The following is a 14,775-nucleotide window of genomic DNA, read 5'->3' as shown; positions in this document are numbered from 1 at the left end:
CGTGGAAATTGAAAAATGCGAAGGATGTTTGGATTTTCTCCAGTGTCTGGAGTCGCTGCTTTATCTCGCTCACGATATCTGCGCTTCTCCATCTGATCCTCAACCACAAACAGGACCTAAACGTCATCCTACAGTGAAACCTCTGTTGTTGAGTTATTGGAAAGTTTGTGAGGAGCGGAGAGGAGTCACACAGGAGCTCTGCCACTTAAACACCCTAATAATCAGTTCTGAGTTGCGTTCGTCCTAAGTTGTAGTTTTTCACAGGCTTCAGAAAGAGATGTGTCATGTTTAACAGAGCCAGTTTGCCTGTGGGTGCATTTTTGTTGTCATCAGGCAAGTCCCTGCACTGCAGCGCAGGCTTGCCTGAGTGGAGATTCTTTGGGAGGGAGATCTCTTTCTTCTCAAAGCGTCTTACCAAGAGCTATTAATTATTAACTGGGAGAGCTAACATCAAAGGAGCAGACTTGTGCTGAATTAATGGGGGCTGGAGCCTGGCAGTGCGGAGCTGAGAGAAAACTGGGTGAGAGAGAAAAACGCAGCGAAATCTCGCTTTTGAACTTTCCAAGTACAAAAAAAAACCCGAGACAGAAAAGAGCAATGTTAGTTTATGTAAAGGAGGCAAAGGGAAGAAAGTGGAGGCGCGTTTCTCGCCTGAGCCGCTCTGACTGTTTTGTTGCTTGATAAGACTTTGGTTCGCGCCTGTGAAAGATCAAATCAGTTTGCAGGGTTAATTAGGCTTTAATGAGCTATGAAAGCCAGAATCATAAACATGGTGTCTGTGGACGCAAGCGAAGGGAAATTTCTGAGTCGTAACTTGGAGCTGCAGAGTTGTGATGTGTTTACAGTTTCCTGACGCGGGCTGATAATGTGCGATGCACATGGACCCCTGCCTGCATCAGACGGCTCCGCTCGCGTCGCTGCTTTTCTCTCCCTGCTGGAAGCGCTTCATGCAGCGGGAGTCCCGCCGGCCGCACGGAGCCGGCGCCGACCCACGTGACGCACTGTGGAGTCAGTGCAGACGCCGGTTCAGCCTTCAAGGAATTAAACAGGAGCTGGTGATTAAATTAATTTAATCATTAACGTCACTGACAGGAAGTAGAGAGGATGCGGTTCAGAACGTTGTAAACCCGTGCCGCTATGGCTGGAGACGAGCATGAGAGCTCAGTGAGGGTGAGTGACAGCTGGAGGCCTGTGACCAGCATCATTTCAGGCTGTAAGTCTGAGTACGAGCTGCAGTTTAACGCGGGCTGATAAGTGTTGACAGACGTGCTTTAATGATGCCCAGGTTCCTGTCGATGCAGCTACATCCCACTATTAAGTGTCATTAGCTCAGGACTCAAGCTGACGTTGAGCAATGCGCTCACACACACACACACACACACACACACACACACACACTGAAGCGTGACACTCTGCAGCCACTCAGCAGCAGAGTCACAGCCCGGTACATTGTCACTTTGATCTCCACCCCCCATCCTTCGCCGCCTCTTTCCTGCAGTTATGAAGCGCTCTGGCACCAACCCAAGGGCACTTGATAATACCAGGATATGATCCCAGCCGCGCGCTTTTAGATCATGTTCTGCACACATCAAACCGCTGTCTAAATAGGGCACTGTGAATCAAGCAGGGTGAGAAGAGGTAGCGGGGAAGGCAGGAGTTAAGATAAAGGAACTTTTTCTGTGCCTGACAATGGGAAGCCAATTTGGATTCTGAGAGGAGATACTCGGGGGTTCTGCAGATCCAAGCGCTTCCTTCATCTTTTGCCGTCAGCAGGCGTCTTCAAAAGACCTCTGTGCTGTGACTTTTCCTCTGCTCTCACATGAAAGCGGCCTGAAACCCCCGGCATCGTTTTTGGGCCCTTACGAGCGTGCGCGGCGGAATGCGGTTCCGGGTGGGCTCGGTGCGGACCGGGGTGGTGTTGGGCTGGTTCTGGATGCGTCAGGTCGATCACAGGTGCTCACAAGCAAACAGTGGCCGGGCTCAACTTGCGTCTCTGCTTCGTGATGTGGTCGTGGGCAGAGAACTCCCTCTAGTGGCGTCGACGTGAACCCAGAAACGGACTTTGAATGTGATTTGGAAACTTTGGGTTGCTGGTTCCGAATGGATGAGTGATCACGGTGTTCTGTGTTTGCAGGCGAAGAGAGCAGTGCAGCGCGGCGCCACAGCCGTCATCTTTGATGTGTCGGAGAACCCAGACGCCATCGACCAGGTCTGTACACACCTGGGCTCACGCTGCCCTTCTGCCTGGAACAGTGTTTGCACAAACAATGATGGTTCTATCGCTGGTTCCGCTCCAAAGAACGTGGCTCAGCTCTGCTCATTCAACCATTCTGGGGCCTTTGAGCTCCCGAACTCATGTTTGGAGAAGCACACGGAGCTTTGAGACCACTGAAAATGGATATCCAGGTTCAGCTTTCACTAGACCATGACCAAACTTTGTTGAGCTGATAATTGCACAGGTCGCACACATTACCTCATCCCCTGAGACTGTGGATCTGTCTCTGAGAGCACGTTTCAGGGCTGCAAACACGCTCTAGTTTATTCCGTCTTCACCGTCACACAAACACGCCCAGACGTTCACATTCCTCCTCCTTCAGTCTCTCCCACTCCGGTGTCTTTGCTGTGTAGAGGTATAACACGCGTTGGTCCCCTGAGCGCCTTTGTTGCAGGAATTCTCTGCGGTATTCATCCTCGCCACGCCAGGCCCGGACTTGCAGGTTCTTCTTTCCTTTTTTTGCTCCGCTCGCCTCTTCTTCTCTGCCGCTGGGTCGTAAAGCGCGGAGCTGAGATGAAAGGGATTGCACGGCGACCACATGAAAGGGAGCGCAGGGCTGCCGTGTTAAATTCCCCCAAGAGGCTTTTCCAGTCAGAGCAGCCGATCGGCAGAGCCGGACCCACAAGGCCGCGGGGCAGGGGGGAGGAGCTTAGGGAGAATTAAGGTCCCAGGGCCAAAATTAGGAGAGCAGCTTTATAAACTTAATGTACTTGACCTCCTTTTCATTTCCCACTGTAAAGTGAGGCCAAGTGGCTGAAACGAGACGCGCTTTCGTTTGGACCAAAGTTTGTAATCAACTTTTATTTGAACAGGGACAAACATTTGCCGTGCGTGTTTTATTAGTGTCTCGTTTGCCAAAGGCCAAAGCGAGTCTCCGTGGAGTCCGTTCCCAGAGAGGAGAGATCAAAACCTTCAACATCTATACTTTGTAAACCCAAAACATACAGTAATCGACTGGGGAATATGACGACAGCAGAAGAAATAGAAATGTGAATATCCCTGGTATTTCCCTTGGGCTCTACAAATTACAGATTCCAACCAGCGGCAGCCGAGGAGGGAGGAGGAGAAAGGAGAATGTCGACTGACTCATACGCCGGAACATACCATGCATTGACTGTTTCCTTCTGCTCCCTCTGGCAAACTGTGACCACAGTTTCCATGTCTCGAGTCTATAGGTCATTTTCCCCCAGTTTGTAAAAGACTTAACATTCAGGCTCTATGCTTATTACTTAACGCATTCATCGCATAAATGCAGTGAAACATGGGGCCTGACATCATTGTTGACGTGTTGTCTCTCAGCCATTTTCGTTCACTCATGGGTTTCTGGGTTTCAACTGAAAGCTTGAGTGATGTAATTGTGTCTCTCCTCAGCTGAACCAGATCGCAGAGGACCCTCTGAAGCGGCCGGTGGTTTACGTGAAGGGCAACGATGCTGTCAAGCTAATGAACATCGTCAACAAGCAGAAAGTGGCTCGTGCTCGGATACAACACAGACCACCGAGGGTGAGCGCTCGGGCCGACGAGCCCAAACCGCAGTGTAGCCGATGCGAGTGTGAAGGAGACTGATTTAAGGCACATGTGAGGAACACGAGGACCATGTGAACATGTTTGAGGCCCGCGCGGCAATAGTCACAGAGGGGTTTCACATGTGAAGACAAACGAAAATTCCAGCTGTGAAATCTGACCCTTTCCCTTTCTTCTCGCTCTCCGCTGCCCGAGGCTGAGGACTTTTTCGCAGCACTGGGAGAGATTAATATCGGCCTTTAAAGACCTGTTTGTTTGCTCAGAATATTTGATAAGAGACCAACACACTTTGAGGTCAAATAACTTTAGAAAGGAGACTTTCATCATCGTTTCTCTCGAAGCATAAAATACACACAGTTTGAATATTTGGCAAATAACTTTGAGGTTTAATTGATTAATAGTTTCAGCTTCATTCAGAATGACATCGAATTGACTTTTGCATTTATTCATATTTCATATATTTCAAGTGGAAACAAATGAAAATGGTAAAATAACCTCTGTTCTAACAACAAGACAGGAATTCTGTGAAGATTATTTGACAAGGTCTTGTTTCCCTCTCGCTCCTTTCCCACAGCAGCCCACGGAATACTTCGACATGGGCATCTTCCTGGCTTTCTTCGTGGTCGTGTCGCTGGTTTGCCTCATCCTGCTCATCAAGATCAAGCTCAAGCAGCGCAGGAGCCAGGTCGGTGAATGAAAGCACAAGTGTGGACGAAACTTTGTTCACGATCCAGCCTTGAGTCACACCGCGACAAGCGTCTGCATGCTTCTGGCACCGCACACGCCCAAATCCGCAAGGTCGCGCCTTGTTTTCCAGCGAGCTGACGCGGGTTCTCGGGCAGCGGCGCCGGTCGGCTCCTCTCGCGTGTCCACAGAAAGCTCCGTTGAGCCCTACGTCATCTGCATGAATGGGGGATTAGCATGTCATTAAGGCAGATGAGAGGTCAGCCGCCGGAGCCGAGCGCCGAGATGGAACCCGCGGCGGCGGCTGTTGAGACAGGTGTAATCCTCTCTCACACCTGCGTGGAGCATGCGTGTGGTGTCGCCGCGTGCGTGGGAGTGTAATGGGCGTGTGTCACAGCAGTGGATTAGCCTTCATTAAGTCGGTGCCAGTGACAAATAACAACTTCACGTCATAGAAGGTGAAATGAATGAACTGCTCCTGCAATAAATATCATTATATTGCAGAGGAAAAACATTTTCTACCCATTAAAAATAAAACTGTGATGAAATGTCACATCTCCCCACCATCAGAGAATGACTGTTAGTTTTAGTGAAGGATTCCTCAAGGGTTTGGCCACACAAGACTACAGTTAATTACAGTGAATAACAGTGAAAATACAGATTTTTCAAGTCTCCACATTTCATATTTCTGTCAACTCTGATGAGAATATCCACATTTCCTTAAAAAGTCTGCAATTATCCAGTTCTGAGGCAGCTTAAAGGAAGAAACACCCTGGTTCAGTTCAGCTCGAGCAGAAATAACTGCGCCCTGTGCATGAGCGATGCTCTAGCGTTCCAGGCTGCGACTCCCGTAAATCATAAAGGCTGGTACACATGTGAGTCATTACGCTTAATCCCAGTAAGTGGATCTTTATGTGTCAACTCATCGGTCACGGTTTTTAATAACTTTGAATTAAATTAGAGATGAAAAAGAGAACAGAGAATTGGAGCCAGATGCAGCTGCTAACGCATCGGTTCGACACTGCAGAGTGATGTATGTCTCAAACCACCGAAACATCAAACCTGTCACATTAACATCAGTTAGTCACTTTCCAGCGCTGACGTAAAGACGCTTCGCTGGACGTTTTCCTAAAAGCATCATCAGTGACTTGGCTCGACTCTTCTGACGGTTCTGTCAACGTGATGTTTTACTTTAGCTTTGTTTACTGCTGTCGCTGCTCCTGACGCGTGCAATGTTCTCTGTCCCACCCTCCTTCCCCACCTCAGAGCTCCATGAACAGAATGGCCATCCAGGCTCTGGAAAAGATGGAGACGCGAAAGTTCAAGGCCAAAGGGAAAGGCCAGCGCGAGAGCAGCTGCGGAGCTTCGGATTCACTGAGTAGCAGCTCCACCTCTGACTGCGCTATCTGCCTGGAGAAGTACATGGATGGGGAGGTAGGAGGCCAGGAATGGATTATCACATCAGTCCAATACAGCAGCTGTGACTTCAATTCCACCTTTACATGGTTGTAATTATGAGTTTTGACTGTATGCATGATCTTCGTTTTCCCCTCTTAAATGTGAGGTTGAGCCTATAGTTAGTTAGTTATGTTAAATGCTTTGTGTGTTGGTTGGTTGGTGGTGTTGTCGTCATGACAACATGTCCAATGTAGGAAGGACTAAACGCTCGGCCCCCCACTGATTTCTTCTTTTAAGGTGTACCAGGGTTAACTGTGCACCACTTCAGGCTTTATTATCTTTTGAACCCAGGCCTTTAAGCTCTGACACAGCGAGTGTGGTCATCTACCCTCTTGTTTTCTTTCATGACATACGTAGTTTGCCAACATGAAACATAATGCAGTTAGCTGGACAATAGAATGGAAGTTCCCTGATGAGCTCGGGGACCACAGTCCTGCGATCTGTGGTGACGTTCTTTCCGGCACCTTTTTAGTTGTTTGGTTCCATTTTTTTAAGAGCACCTGGAGAGATAACGGTACCCAGAGTGCAGCGGGTGGCGACTCTTCCTGTTTAAGCACTGTGGCCTCCTTTAATCCTTTTAGGACTCATTGTCAAAATACGTGGCCTGATCTTTGACTCTGAGGACTTACTGTAAAAGCATTGCTCATCCTCATTCATGAACGCTGGAGGGACAAATCCCAGTGCCCAGAAGAGAGAGAGAGGGAGTGTGTGTGTGTGTGTGTGTCTTCGCTAAGGAGGAGAAGAAAACACAACAAAGCAAGGCGCCAGGATTGCACAGAGGAAGTGGCGATATAAAAGGCTGAATGGCATCAAAGCGGTTTCTGAGCACTGAAGCGAGCAACAAAAGCTTGGATGGAAAAGAACCCAGAGATGAGTCACATTAAGCCGCAGAGTAAAGTATTTATGGCAGTGAATTAGCTCTCCTTGGAAAAGAATTTTATAATTCATATTCAGAGCTCATGCTTTAGTGCCATGGAATTCCTCCACATTCTGCATGTGAATGCAAAGTGCTGGCATTCTTTTCATGTCGGTCCTCAGGAGTCGCCTGTTTGTTTTGTTCTACGGAGCGGCACAGCAGCGGAGTCGGGTTGATGTGGTGTTGTAGCATCTGCTGAGGAATTTTGTTTGTGGCGTGACATAAAACTGGCTCCTCGGAGTTACAGACTTCATTAGACTCGTCAGCTGTGTGCTGTTTTGCTGCCACCTCCTGGGTACACGTCAGTTCGCCCTCTGAGAAATCAAACGTTGCAGGTTTTCATGTTAAGAATTTAGGCCGTAGTTACTGCCTAAATTTCCTCCAACTAAAGACTAGTTGGATATCTGTAATATAACTGTTTAATCAGGAATTTCCTATATAATTATTAACTAATTGTTACAGTGTACGACTTGGATCACAGTGTTCTGTGGTGTTGTGTTGCAGGAGCTGCGGGTTATTCCCTGTGCTCACAGGTTTCATAAGAAGTGTGTGGACCCCTGGCTGCTCCAGCATCACACCTGTCCCCACTGCAGACACAACATCATCGGTGAGTTGACAAAAACCCTTTGATTGGGTGGTTAGAAAAAATGAAAACATGCTCCCACTCGGATCGATTCTTTTTATTGTGAGGTTTTAGCAAACTTTTTTTTCTTTTCACAGAACAAAAGAAGGGAAACCCTGGTCCAGCGTGTATGGACCCTGGTAACCCACTCCACAGCCGCCAGCGGGTGGTGCTGCCAGTTCATTACCCTGGCAGGGTGCACCGAGCGGGCCAGGTCACCGCCTACCCAACCAGAACCAGCATGGACCCCCACGGCAACCCCATCACCGTGCTCACTGTGGACCAGCACCCGGACCCCCAAGGCCTGTATCCGCCGCAGTCGTCGGCTTTTCTCCGGAGCTACCACCCCGCCCTCCATCTGGACCATGCGCTCAACCCCCACCACTGTGGATTAGAGCACCGCGGACCCCCCGGCTACCCGGCACAGCCGCATCACGCTGCTTTTAAACGACCCAAGTTCCATGGTCGCAACTTTTCACGTACAGCTTGCTTCTCTCAGTACGAGACTATGTACCAACACTACTATTTTCAAGGGCTGACTTTCCCCCAGCAGCCTGACGGTGGCCCGGGGCCAGCAGTGGCAGGGCAGCTGGGCGGAGGAGGCGGGGCCCACAAAGGCCACCACAGCAGGGCTTTTCAGCAGGGACTGTTATACCCTACAGTGGTACACATGGCACCTGCCTCGTCCTCAAGGATAGGGGATAACGGTAGCACATCAGGTCTGAGCTGTTACCACGGCCACCGCTCCGTATGCAGTGGTTATCTTGCGGACTGTCCTGGCAGCGACAGCAGCAGCAGCAGCTCAGGCCAGTGCCACTGCTCCTCCAGCGACTCCATGTTGGACTGTACTGAGGTCAGCAACCAGGGCGTGTACGGAAGCTGCTCCACCTTCCGCAGCTCACTGAGCAGTGACTACGATCCTTTCGTCTACCGGAGTAAGAGTCCGTGTAGGGGTTCTACGGGTGAAGCAGGGGGTGCAGCTTGCACAGTTCCTGCTGAGGACTCGTCATCACTTGCTCCCCTGGGACATGACTGCCTTCAGCTTCCTCCTGGAGCTTCAGGATACAACTCTGGGGACCACCTCTCCAACTGCAGTTTGGAGCCCAACTACAGCAGTCGCTCATCACTGGAACCCAGGGATAACAGCAACACTAGCACTACCTCAGCTGGAGCTTCAGACGCTCCTGGAGCAGACAGGGGCAAAGGGGGGCAGGAGGAGTCAGGGGAGCTGGGAGCTGCAGCGTGTAGCTGCTGCTTCGAGGTGCTTCCTCCCAGTGTGGAGTGCAAAGGACAGGACTCGGACCAAGCTGGGCCTCTGGCCTCGGGACACTGTCCAAGAGGGGGGGACTTTCAGAGCTCCACATCCAAGAACTATTTTGCTCCTGAGCACATGTGCCCTTCCTCAGAGCCGGTGAACTACGAAGGCTTGCCTTGCTGCTTCTACAAGGAGATGAAGGTCCACAGGGCTGCGGCCGGGCGCTATACCGAGGATTATGCCGTTAACGTGCAGTATGCACATGCAGACTCGGAGCCCTGCTCTGGACAGGGATGCCGCGAACTCAACCAGAGAATACCCATAATTCCCGAGGACATAGATTGTGAACTAGGCACAGGGGCAGAGACCCAAAGCAGTCTAGTGCCCATCAGTGTCACTGTGGAGGCAGAGGTGTGGACAGGAGAGCAACGCGAGCCCAGGGAGGCGTACTTCACCTCAGGACAATTTCGAGGTCAGCCATACCCTCAGCTGGAGGAGACCAGGGCTTTGTTCCACCCTCAGCTCTCTGCAAGCCCCACTGCATTGGGAAGCAGTGCTTCAACAAGTGAGGGAGGTTTGGGAATATGAGCCCAGAGAGAAGGGACTCAGAAGTATGTATTTGGTACCATAACTGTCAGTCGTCATTGAAACCCTCAGCTGCCTTGTTGTAACCTTACTCTCCGAGCGCTGAATGTTATCATCTTAGATTGTGTGGAGTTCTACTGACATGGCCTCTCATTTCTAGATAAACTGTGCATTGAGTTCATTCCCAAGGCCATAAATGTCTCAGCACCCACGTTGTTACAGCAGCCCAGAGATAACGTCAATAAAAAAAAGGGGGTTGTAACCTAGAAGTAGGTTGGTAGCAGCATCTATTTGCAGTTGAGCCACTGGCATCAAGGTTCAGGCTCCTTCAGTGCAGAAATTGGTCAAAGTCTTTGCATTGTCCAAGATATTCAGACGCCATCTTCTGTGCAACATTTGTACAAAAAGACAAACTCTTAATACATAAACATCTGCATCTTCACACATACGCTTAGACTATGTGCGCACATGAACACTGACTGCCTATAAAAGCTTCAATTACCAACTTTAGGTTGTACAAACATAGCTTTACCAAAACAGAAAGACATGATTGTTGTTTGTTTTTCTTAGTTTTCAAGAGGAGGGAAATGCGTTTGAGTCTGTGACCCACACATTTCTCTGAGGAGGAGGAGAAGCTATATTATACATTGCAGAGGAAATGCATAGAAATGTGAATGCACGGCTGACACTGGTCTCTACTCGATATAACACAATTAGTTTTATGCATTGCATTTCTGTCCAGTAGTGGCCTACCTGTATGAGATGTGCCAGAGCAACATGAAAGCCTTATGCTGGGAAGCTATTTGTAGCAATATCTAAAGATATTCTGATTCACTCTGGTCTGATCTGCAGGCCACAGCGACAGTGTCCAGGGGTCAGTAGGCTTCTCCTACAGTAGAGTGCAGCACTCTACCTCTCATCTGGAAGTGTTCATTTTGCTGTCACGTACCCAATCTCCTCTATGAGGCATGAGCTGGCAAATATCGAAATGTTTCTAGCAAGCATCACAAGGCCAAAGGAAAGTAGCTGGAAGAAGGGGTCCTTATTGTACTGTGACTTTTTTTTTTTATAAACAATGCAGTTATATGAACCACAATGTATCCGTTTGAATCATATCGTGCTGTGCATAACATAGTCGCTTGTCATTCATGCCTTTCTGTTTGTCCTGCAGACTGTTTTTATACTGTTTCTATGAAATATACACATTCTCTTCAGAGGAAAACCTTCTGAAATAACACTATTTATAAAGTTAACCCAGTGCTGTAATCAAGTGAAATCTAATCTTGCCTTTTGCATAGAGTTATGTACCTACTGCAAATATAACATTTTCGGGTACTGGAGTCACTATTTAATTTTTGTTATTGTTTCTAGCACTTAAGATTAAAATGTGTACAAAATTAATATTTTTTAATTTTTTAAGAATATAATTATTTTGTCATTACCATTACAAATGTTTAAAAAAGGCTAGAAATCAATCTGTGTATATTTCTGTATCTGTATAGCAAACACATTTCATAAATGGAAATATGTTCTCTGAATATTTATTTACTAATATATTTATCTTTAAGCCATGTCTTATGTTCAGAGTGTATGAACGTTTTGAGTTGTTTGATTGCTTTTATTTTCAGAAAAATCACTAACATGAGACTTTGTATATACATGGTAATTGCACACAAGACGATTAAATCTTCTGACCAAAAAACTGATTTTAAAACTTTAGTACCATACAGTTTTGTAATTAAAGTGTACAAAGATCTGTAAAATATACAGTTTTATTCAAGTAACTCTCCTTTCAATTGTTTTTTATTTGCATTTTACACTGTCACTGCTTACATAAATATGTTTTGCCGTTTGCAGCTTTAGGAAGATCCTACATGTTTCAGCTTTTAACTGTAGTCAAATAGTTTCTCAGTTTCCCAAACACTGTCACCTCTCGCACACAGTAGAAAACTAGTGATACAAATATAAAGCACAGTTTCAGTCAGTTAACGTTTCTGCACTGACCTGATTTTTGGTCACTGAAGTGGCATCTGTAGAGATGAGAGCTCTGAAGTCTGCAGACAGTTGGCATTTCAGGCCTTTCTGCCGTAGGTTGAGTCTTTGGCTTTTTATAGGAGTTACTTGAAGTGTTCGTCACAGCTTGAAGCCGGAGTGAAGCGCCACCACGCCACCGGTGAGGTTGTGGTACTGCACACAGTAGAACCCTGCGTCCTCAATCATTTCTTTAAACCGCTCCTGCTCAAAAGCAAAAAGGGAAATAACATGAGACACTGGTGCATAACGAATGGTCATAACTCATTTGCAGCAATGAACTAGTTCAGTTTTTTTGTTCCTTTTATCTGTTTTAAGTTTTAGATGTTGATGTAACACTAAAACATGGTAATAGACTGACCAACTCTCAAATTTAAAAATATAATACTTCAATTGATAGACATACATCAATATTTATAAACAAAGAAAATTGTATATTATTATTTATAATTATTCGACTAACAAAAGACTAGGACATGGCATCTAGAAGAGTCCAGACCCAACTTAAACAATCTCAGCTGGATGACAGATTAAAGAGAGTAAAACACTTCTACCTGGTCTGGGAACTTGCGGATGCTCTCCACCAGGTACTGGTAGGATTTCCAGTCTCCAGCTATCACCTCTCCCAAAATGGGAATCATCTGGAAACTGTATGCATCGTAGAGACTGAAACGTTCAAAAGGATGCATGTTACTTGGGAAGCAGAAGCAAGATTTACCCAGAACTGGCTGAATATGTCAAATATATCGTATCGCTATTGAAAAGCTTTTTAATAAAAATCTGCAGCCAGCTCACGTTTAGAGGCCATTCAGTGACGTTCTATAACCACCAGAGGGCAGTGTTTATCTAGACAAAGCAAAGGATTGTTGCGCTTCTCATGCTTTATTATAGAAACGCATTTATCTGGGGTTTATTAGGTCCAGCTAATTAAGACTAATTCAATCTACCCTGCAAGAAGCCATGTGGAAAAACCAAAATGATAAAATTGTTAACTGATCCAACCCAAAGTAAACATTGTTACAGAATCCTTTATCGGAGCAGATACCTAATCTGTCAATGAGTAAACACACTGGGGGGGGGGCATAATATTTTAGGTAGAAATTAATTAAACTACTTTAATTTATCCTGCCATTAAAAAAAAGTGACCACATCTGGAACGGTTAACCAATAATCATTAGCTACAGAACACTGCAAAACAACAGCTTATCTCCAGGCACACAACACCCTCCAGGTGCATAAACAAGCCACTGTTGTTTGTATTATGTTCCTGGATTCAGGCGATGGCAACAATAAATTAACAGAGACCTTTAACAAAATGACAAGCCTGACTCAGGACTCCTCACCTTGCAAGGACAGGATTTGTCACTTTGCTGAACTCTAAGCACATAAACCTTCCACCAGGTTTCAGGACACGGCGAGCCTCTTGGAGAGCCTTAAAAATGAGACAAGAAGTCAATTAAGTTGTATCTTATCTGTCCTTTACTGGGATTATATGGCCTCTAATCGGATACCTGATCTATGCGAGTGACGTTGCGGATGCCGAAGGCGATGGTGTAGATATCAAACTGCTCATCATCAAACGGCAGCTCCTCTGCATCCCCCACCACCCAGGACAGACCTGATGCAAAACAAGACAGACAAGACACACAAGTGAATGATGTACATATGTTTTATGTATCTGTGCTTCCAGTCTGTTGATCTCAGACGTGTGCTGAATGTGGAGCTGAATAGATGTACAAACTCTATTTATACTCATGAATAGATGCTTAACACCCTAGTTAGGTAAAGTTAAGTTATAGATTTTCCTCCATGTATGATTATGAGACTAAATATGACCAGTCAGGGGGAGCATGTTGTCATGAATCACATGTGATTGACGCTCAAAGACCTACCGCTGACAAGTCCCATGCTGTCAGCTTTCTGTTTGCCCACTTTCAGCATCTCCTTGTTAATGTCACAGACCACAGCCTTTGATTCCCGGGGCCCATCCTCGTCCTCTGTCGAGTAGTTAGTGGAAAGCTCCTGCCACGACGGTGTCTCCACGGCACGTGTTTCCCTGCGTCTCTGACGCTCTTGCTGAAAACGAATATACTCCAAGAATCGGAAGGCAATGTCACCTGTAGCGAGGAAGCATCACAGACAAAACGTGAGACCAGGGTGGGTTCCGAACTGTCACACAGGAACACATGAACTGTTTTATACCTGTTCCACCTGCCACATCCAGGAGTCGGGCACCAGGCTGCGGGCACATAACGTGCAGCAGCTTATCCTTCCACAACCGATGGATCCCCAGACTCATGGCATCATTCATAACATCATACTTCTGAGCCACATTCTCAAACACTTTATACACTGAAAGAAGATAGAGAGAAGAGGCGTTTTGGATGCTGAACAAATACACTTTCTGTGTTTTCTGCTATCATGATGTTTTAGAAATCATGAACTCTTGAGTGAAGACATTTTAGACCATACTGAAAAAATTGTTACACTTCATTATCTATAAATCAAAGATGACACAACATATTTTATAGCAGATTTACAATCAGCACCAAAAACCGTGTATTCGCTTTACAATACTTCCGTTCATGTATAATTCACCTTTAAACACACGCCGGAAAACAGAAAGGTTAACTTCAACATCCTGAAATAAGTCAAGTCCTGTCTCCAACCATCTAAAATGCTCAGTATTTTTAGAGATTTAAGTTCGGCGTGTGTTATCTGACTGCGCTAACACTGACCTCGCTTCGCTTTCTCGGCTTCTGGCACTGTTTCGAAGCCAAAATGTGTCTGTTTGCCTTCCGCTGCATCGCCGAAACAACGGCAATACGATCCGGCTGAGCAGCGATCGAACCGAACCGAAAGTCCACCAGAGGCGCCAGTAATATTAGTGTGAGAAAGACGGATCACCCTGCGAGCCCACTGTCTCACGGACGCCGCCATCTTGACAGGTCTAACACGCATGCGTCAGTCTGACGTCATCTACCGGCGACGACGGATTTATTATTATATTCATTATTAATGTATTCAAAAGGGAATCTATAATGACATAGTTTGTAATACTTATTAACACAGTTTAACATATATGTACTGCAATAATTCCTAATTATGAGGTACTCAACTCTCTCTGTCTCACACTGTAGACTTTAGATCTCTTGCTTTTTCTTTGCCTTGCCTCTCAACAACATCAAGTAGTAATAAGAGATTCAATGCCATTGAAGAGGATGCTGGGAACGTGTGTAGACAGCAACAGGGCCAGAGGTCACATGGCAGTTGTAGCTTGGCCAGAGGAGAGTAGCTCCTGCTCTTTCTCCAACCCACCTGACTTCAGTAGCAGAGTGCAGACAGTGGCAGGCATTCTGCCCCATTCATCTCACCTTCTCGCTCTTATAGTAACCAGACCCTGCCACCTATTGTCCCATTGTTGC

At 46.6% G+C, this 14,775-nt stretch overlaps 2 protein-coding genes across 6 annotated transcripts in view; one reads left to right on the top strand and one right to left on the bottom strand.

Moving 5' to 3' along the window:
- Positions 1–11,103, top strand: part of znrf3 (zinc and ring finger 3) — a 47,486-nt gene extending 36,383 nt beyond the window's left edge. For 2 of the 3 annotated variants that reach the window (XM_029161965.3, XM_055511776.1), the window contains exons 3-8: positions 2,135–2,209; positions 3,647–3,778; positions 4,374–4,484; positions 5,750–5,917; positions 7,362–7,464; positions 7,578–11,103. In XM_029161965.3, the coding sequence (XP_029017798.1) occupies positions 2,135–2,209; positions 3,647–3,778; positions 4,374–4,484; positions 5,750–5,917; positions 7,362–7,464; positions 7,578–9,322 (2,334 nt within the window). In that variant the 3' untranslated portion in view covers positions 9,323–11,103. The remainder of the gene's footprint in view (positions 1–2,134; positions 2,210–3,646; positions 3,779–4,373; positions 4,485–5,749; positions 5,918–7,361; positions 7,465–7,577) is intronic. The other variant, XM_029161966.3, reaches the window with a different exon arrangement.
- On the bottom strand, positions 4,157–14,314 carry coq5 (coenzyme Q5, methyltransferase). 3 transcript variants are annotated; one of them, XR_003786922.2, is made up of 8 exons: positions 14,089–14,314; positions 13,553–13,702; positions 13,243–13,467; positions 12,862–12,968; positions 12,694–12,782; positions 11,905–12,016; positions 11,324–11,554; positions 4,157–5,779 (listed from the first exon to the last, which is right to left on the bottom strand). XR_003786922.2 is itself a non-coding variant. In XM_029161967.2 (7 exons), exons 1-7 carry the CDS (start codon positions 14,309–14,311, stop codon positions 11,453–11,455), a joined length of 1,008 nt encoding a protein of 335 aa, XP_029017800.1. In that variant the 5' UTR covers positions 14,312–14,314; the 3' UTR covers positions 11,105–11,452. The 3 variants fall into 3 exon arrangements, 1 of the variants encoding a protein (XP_029017800.1); XR_005898053.1 differs by having other exon boundaries at positions 4,157–4,699; XM_029161967.2 differs by lacking the exon at positions 4,157–5,779 and having other exon boundaries at positions 11,105–11,554.
- Positions 14,315–14,775: the final 461 nt, after the last annotated feature.

The sequence above is a fragment of the Betta splendens genome, chromosome 9 (genome assembly GCF_900634795.4).
Source record: "Betta splendens chromosome 9, fBetSpl5.4, whole genome shotgun sequence".
NCBI classification, from domain to species: Eukaryota; Metazoa; Chordata; class Actinopteri; order Anabantiformes; family Osphronemidae; genus Betta; species Betta splendens.
Note: the sequence above shows the minus strand (reverse complement) of the source record. Positions and strands in the feature narration are given on the sequence as shown.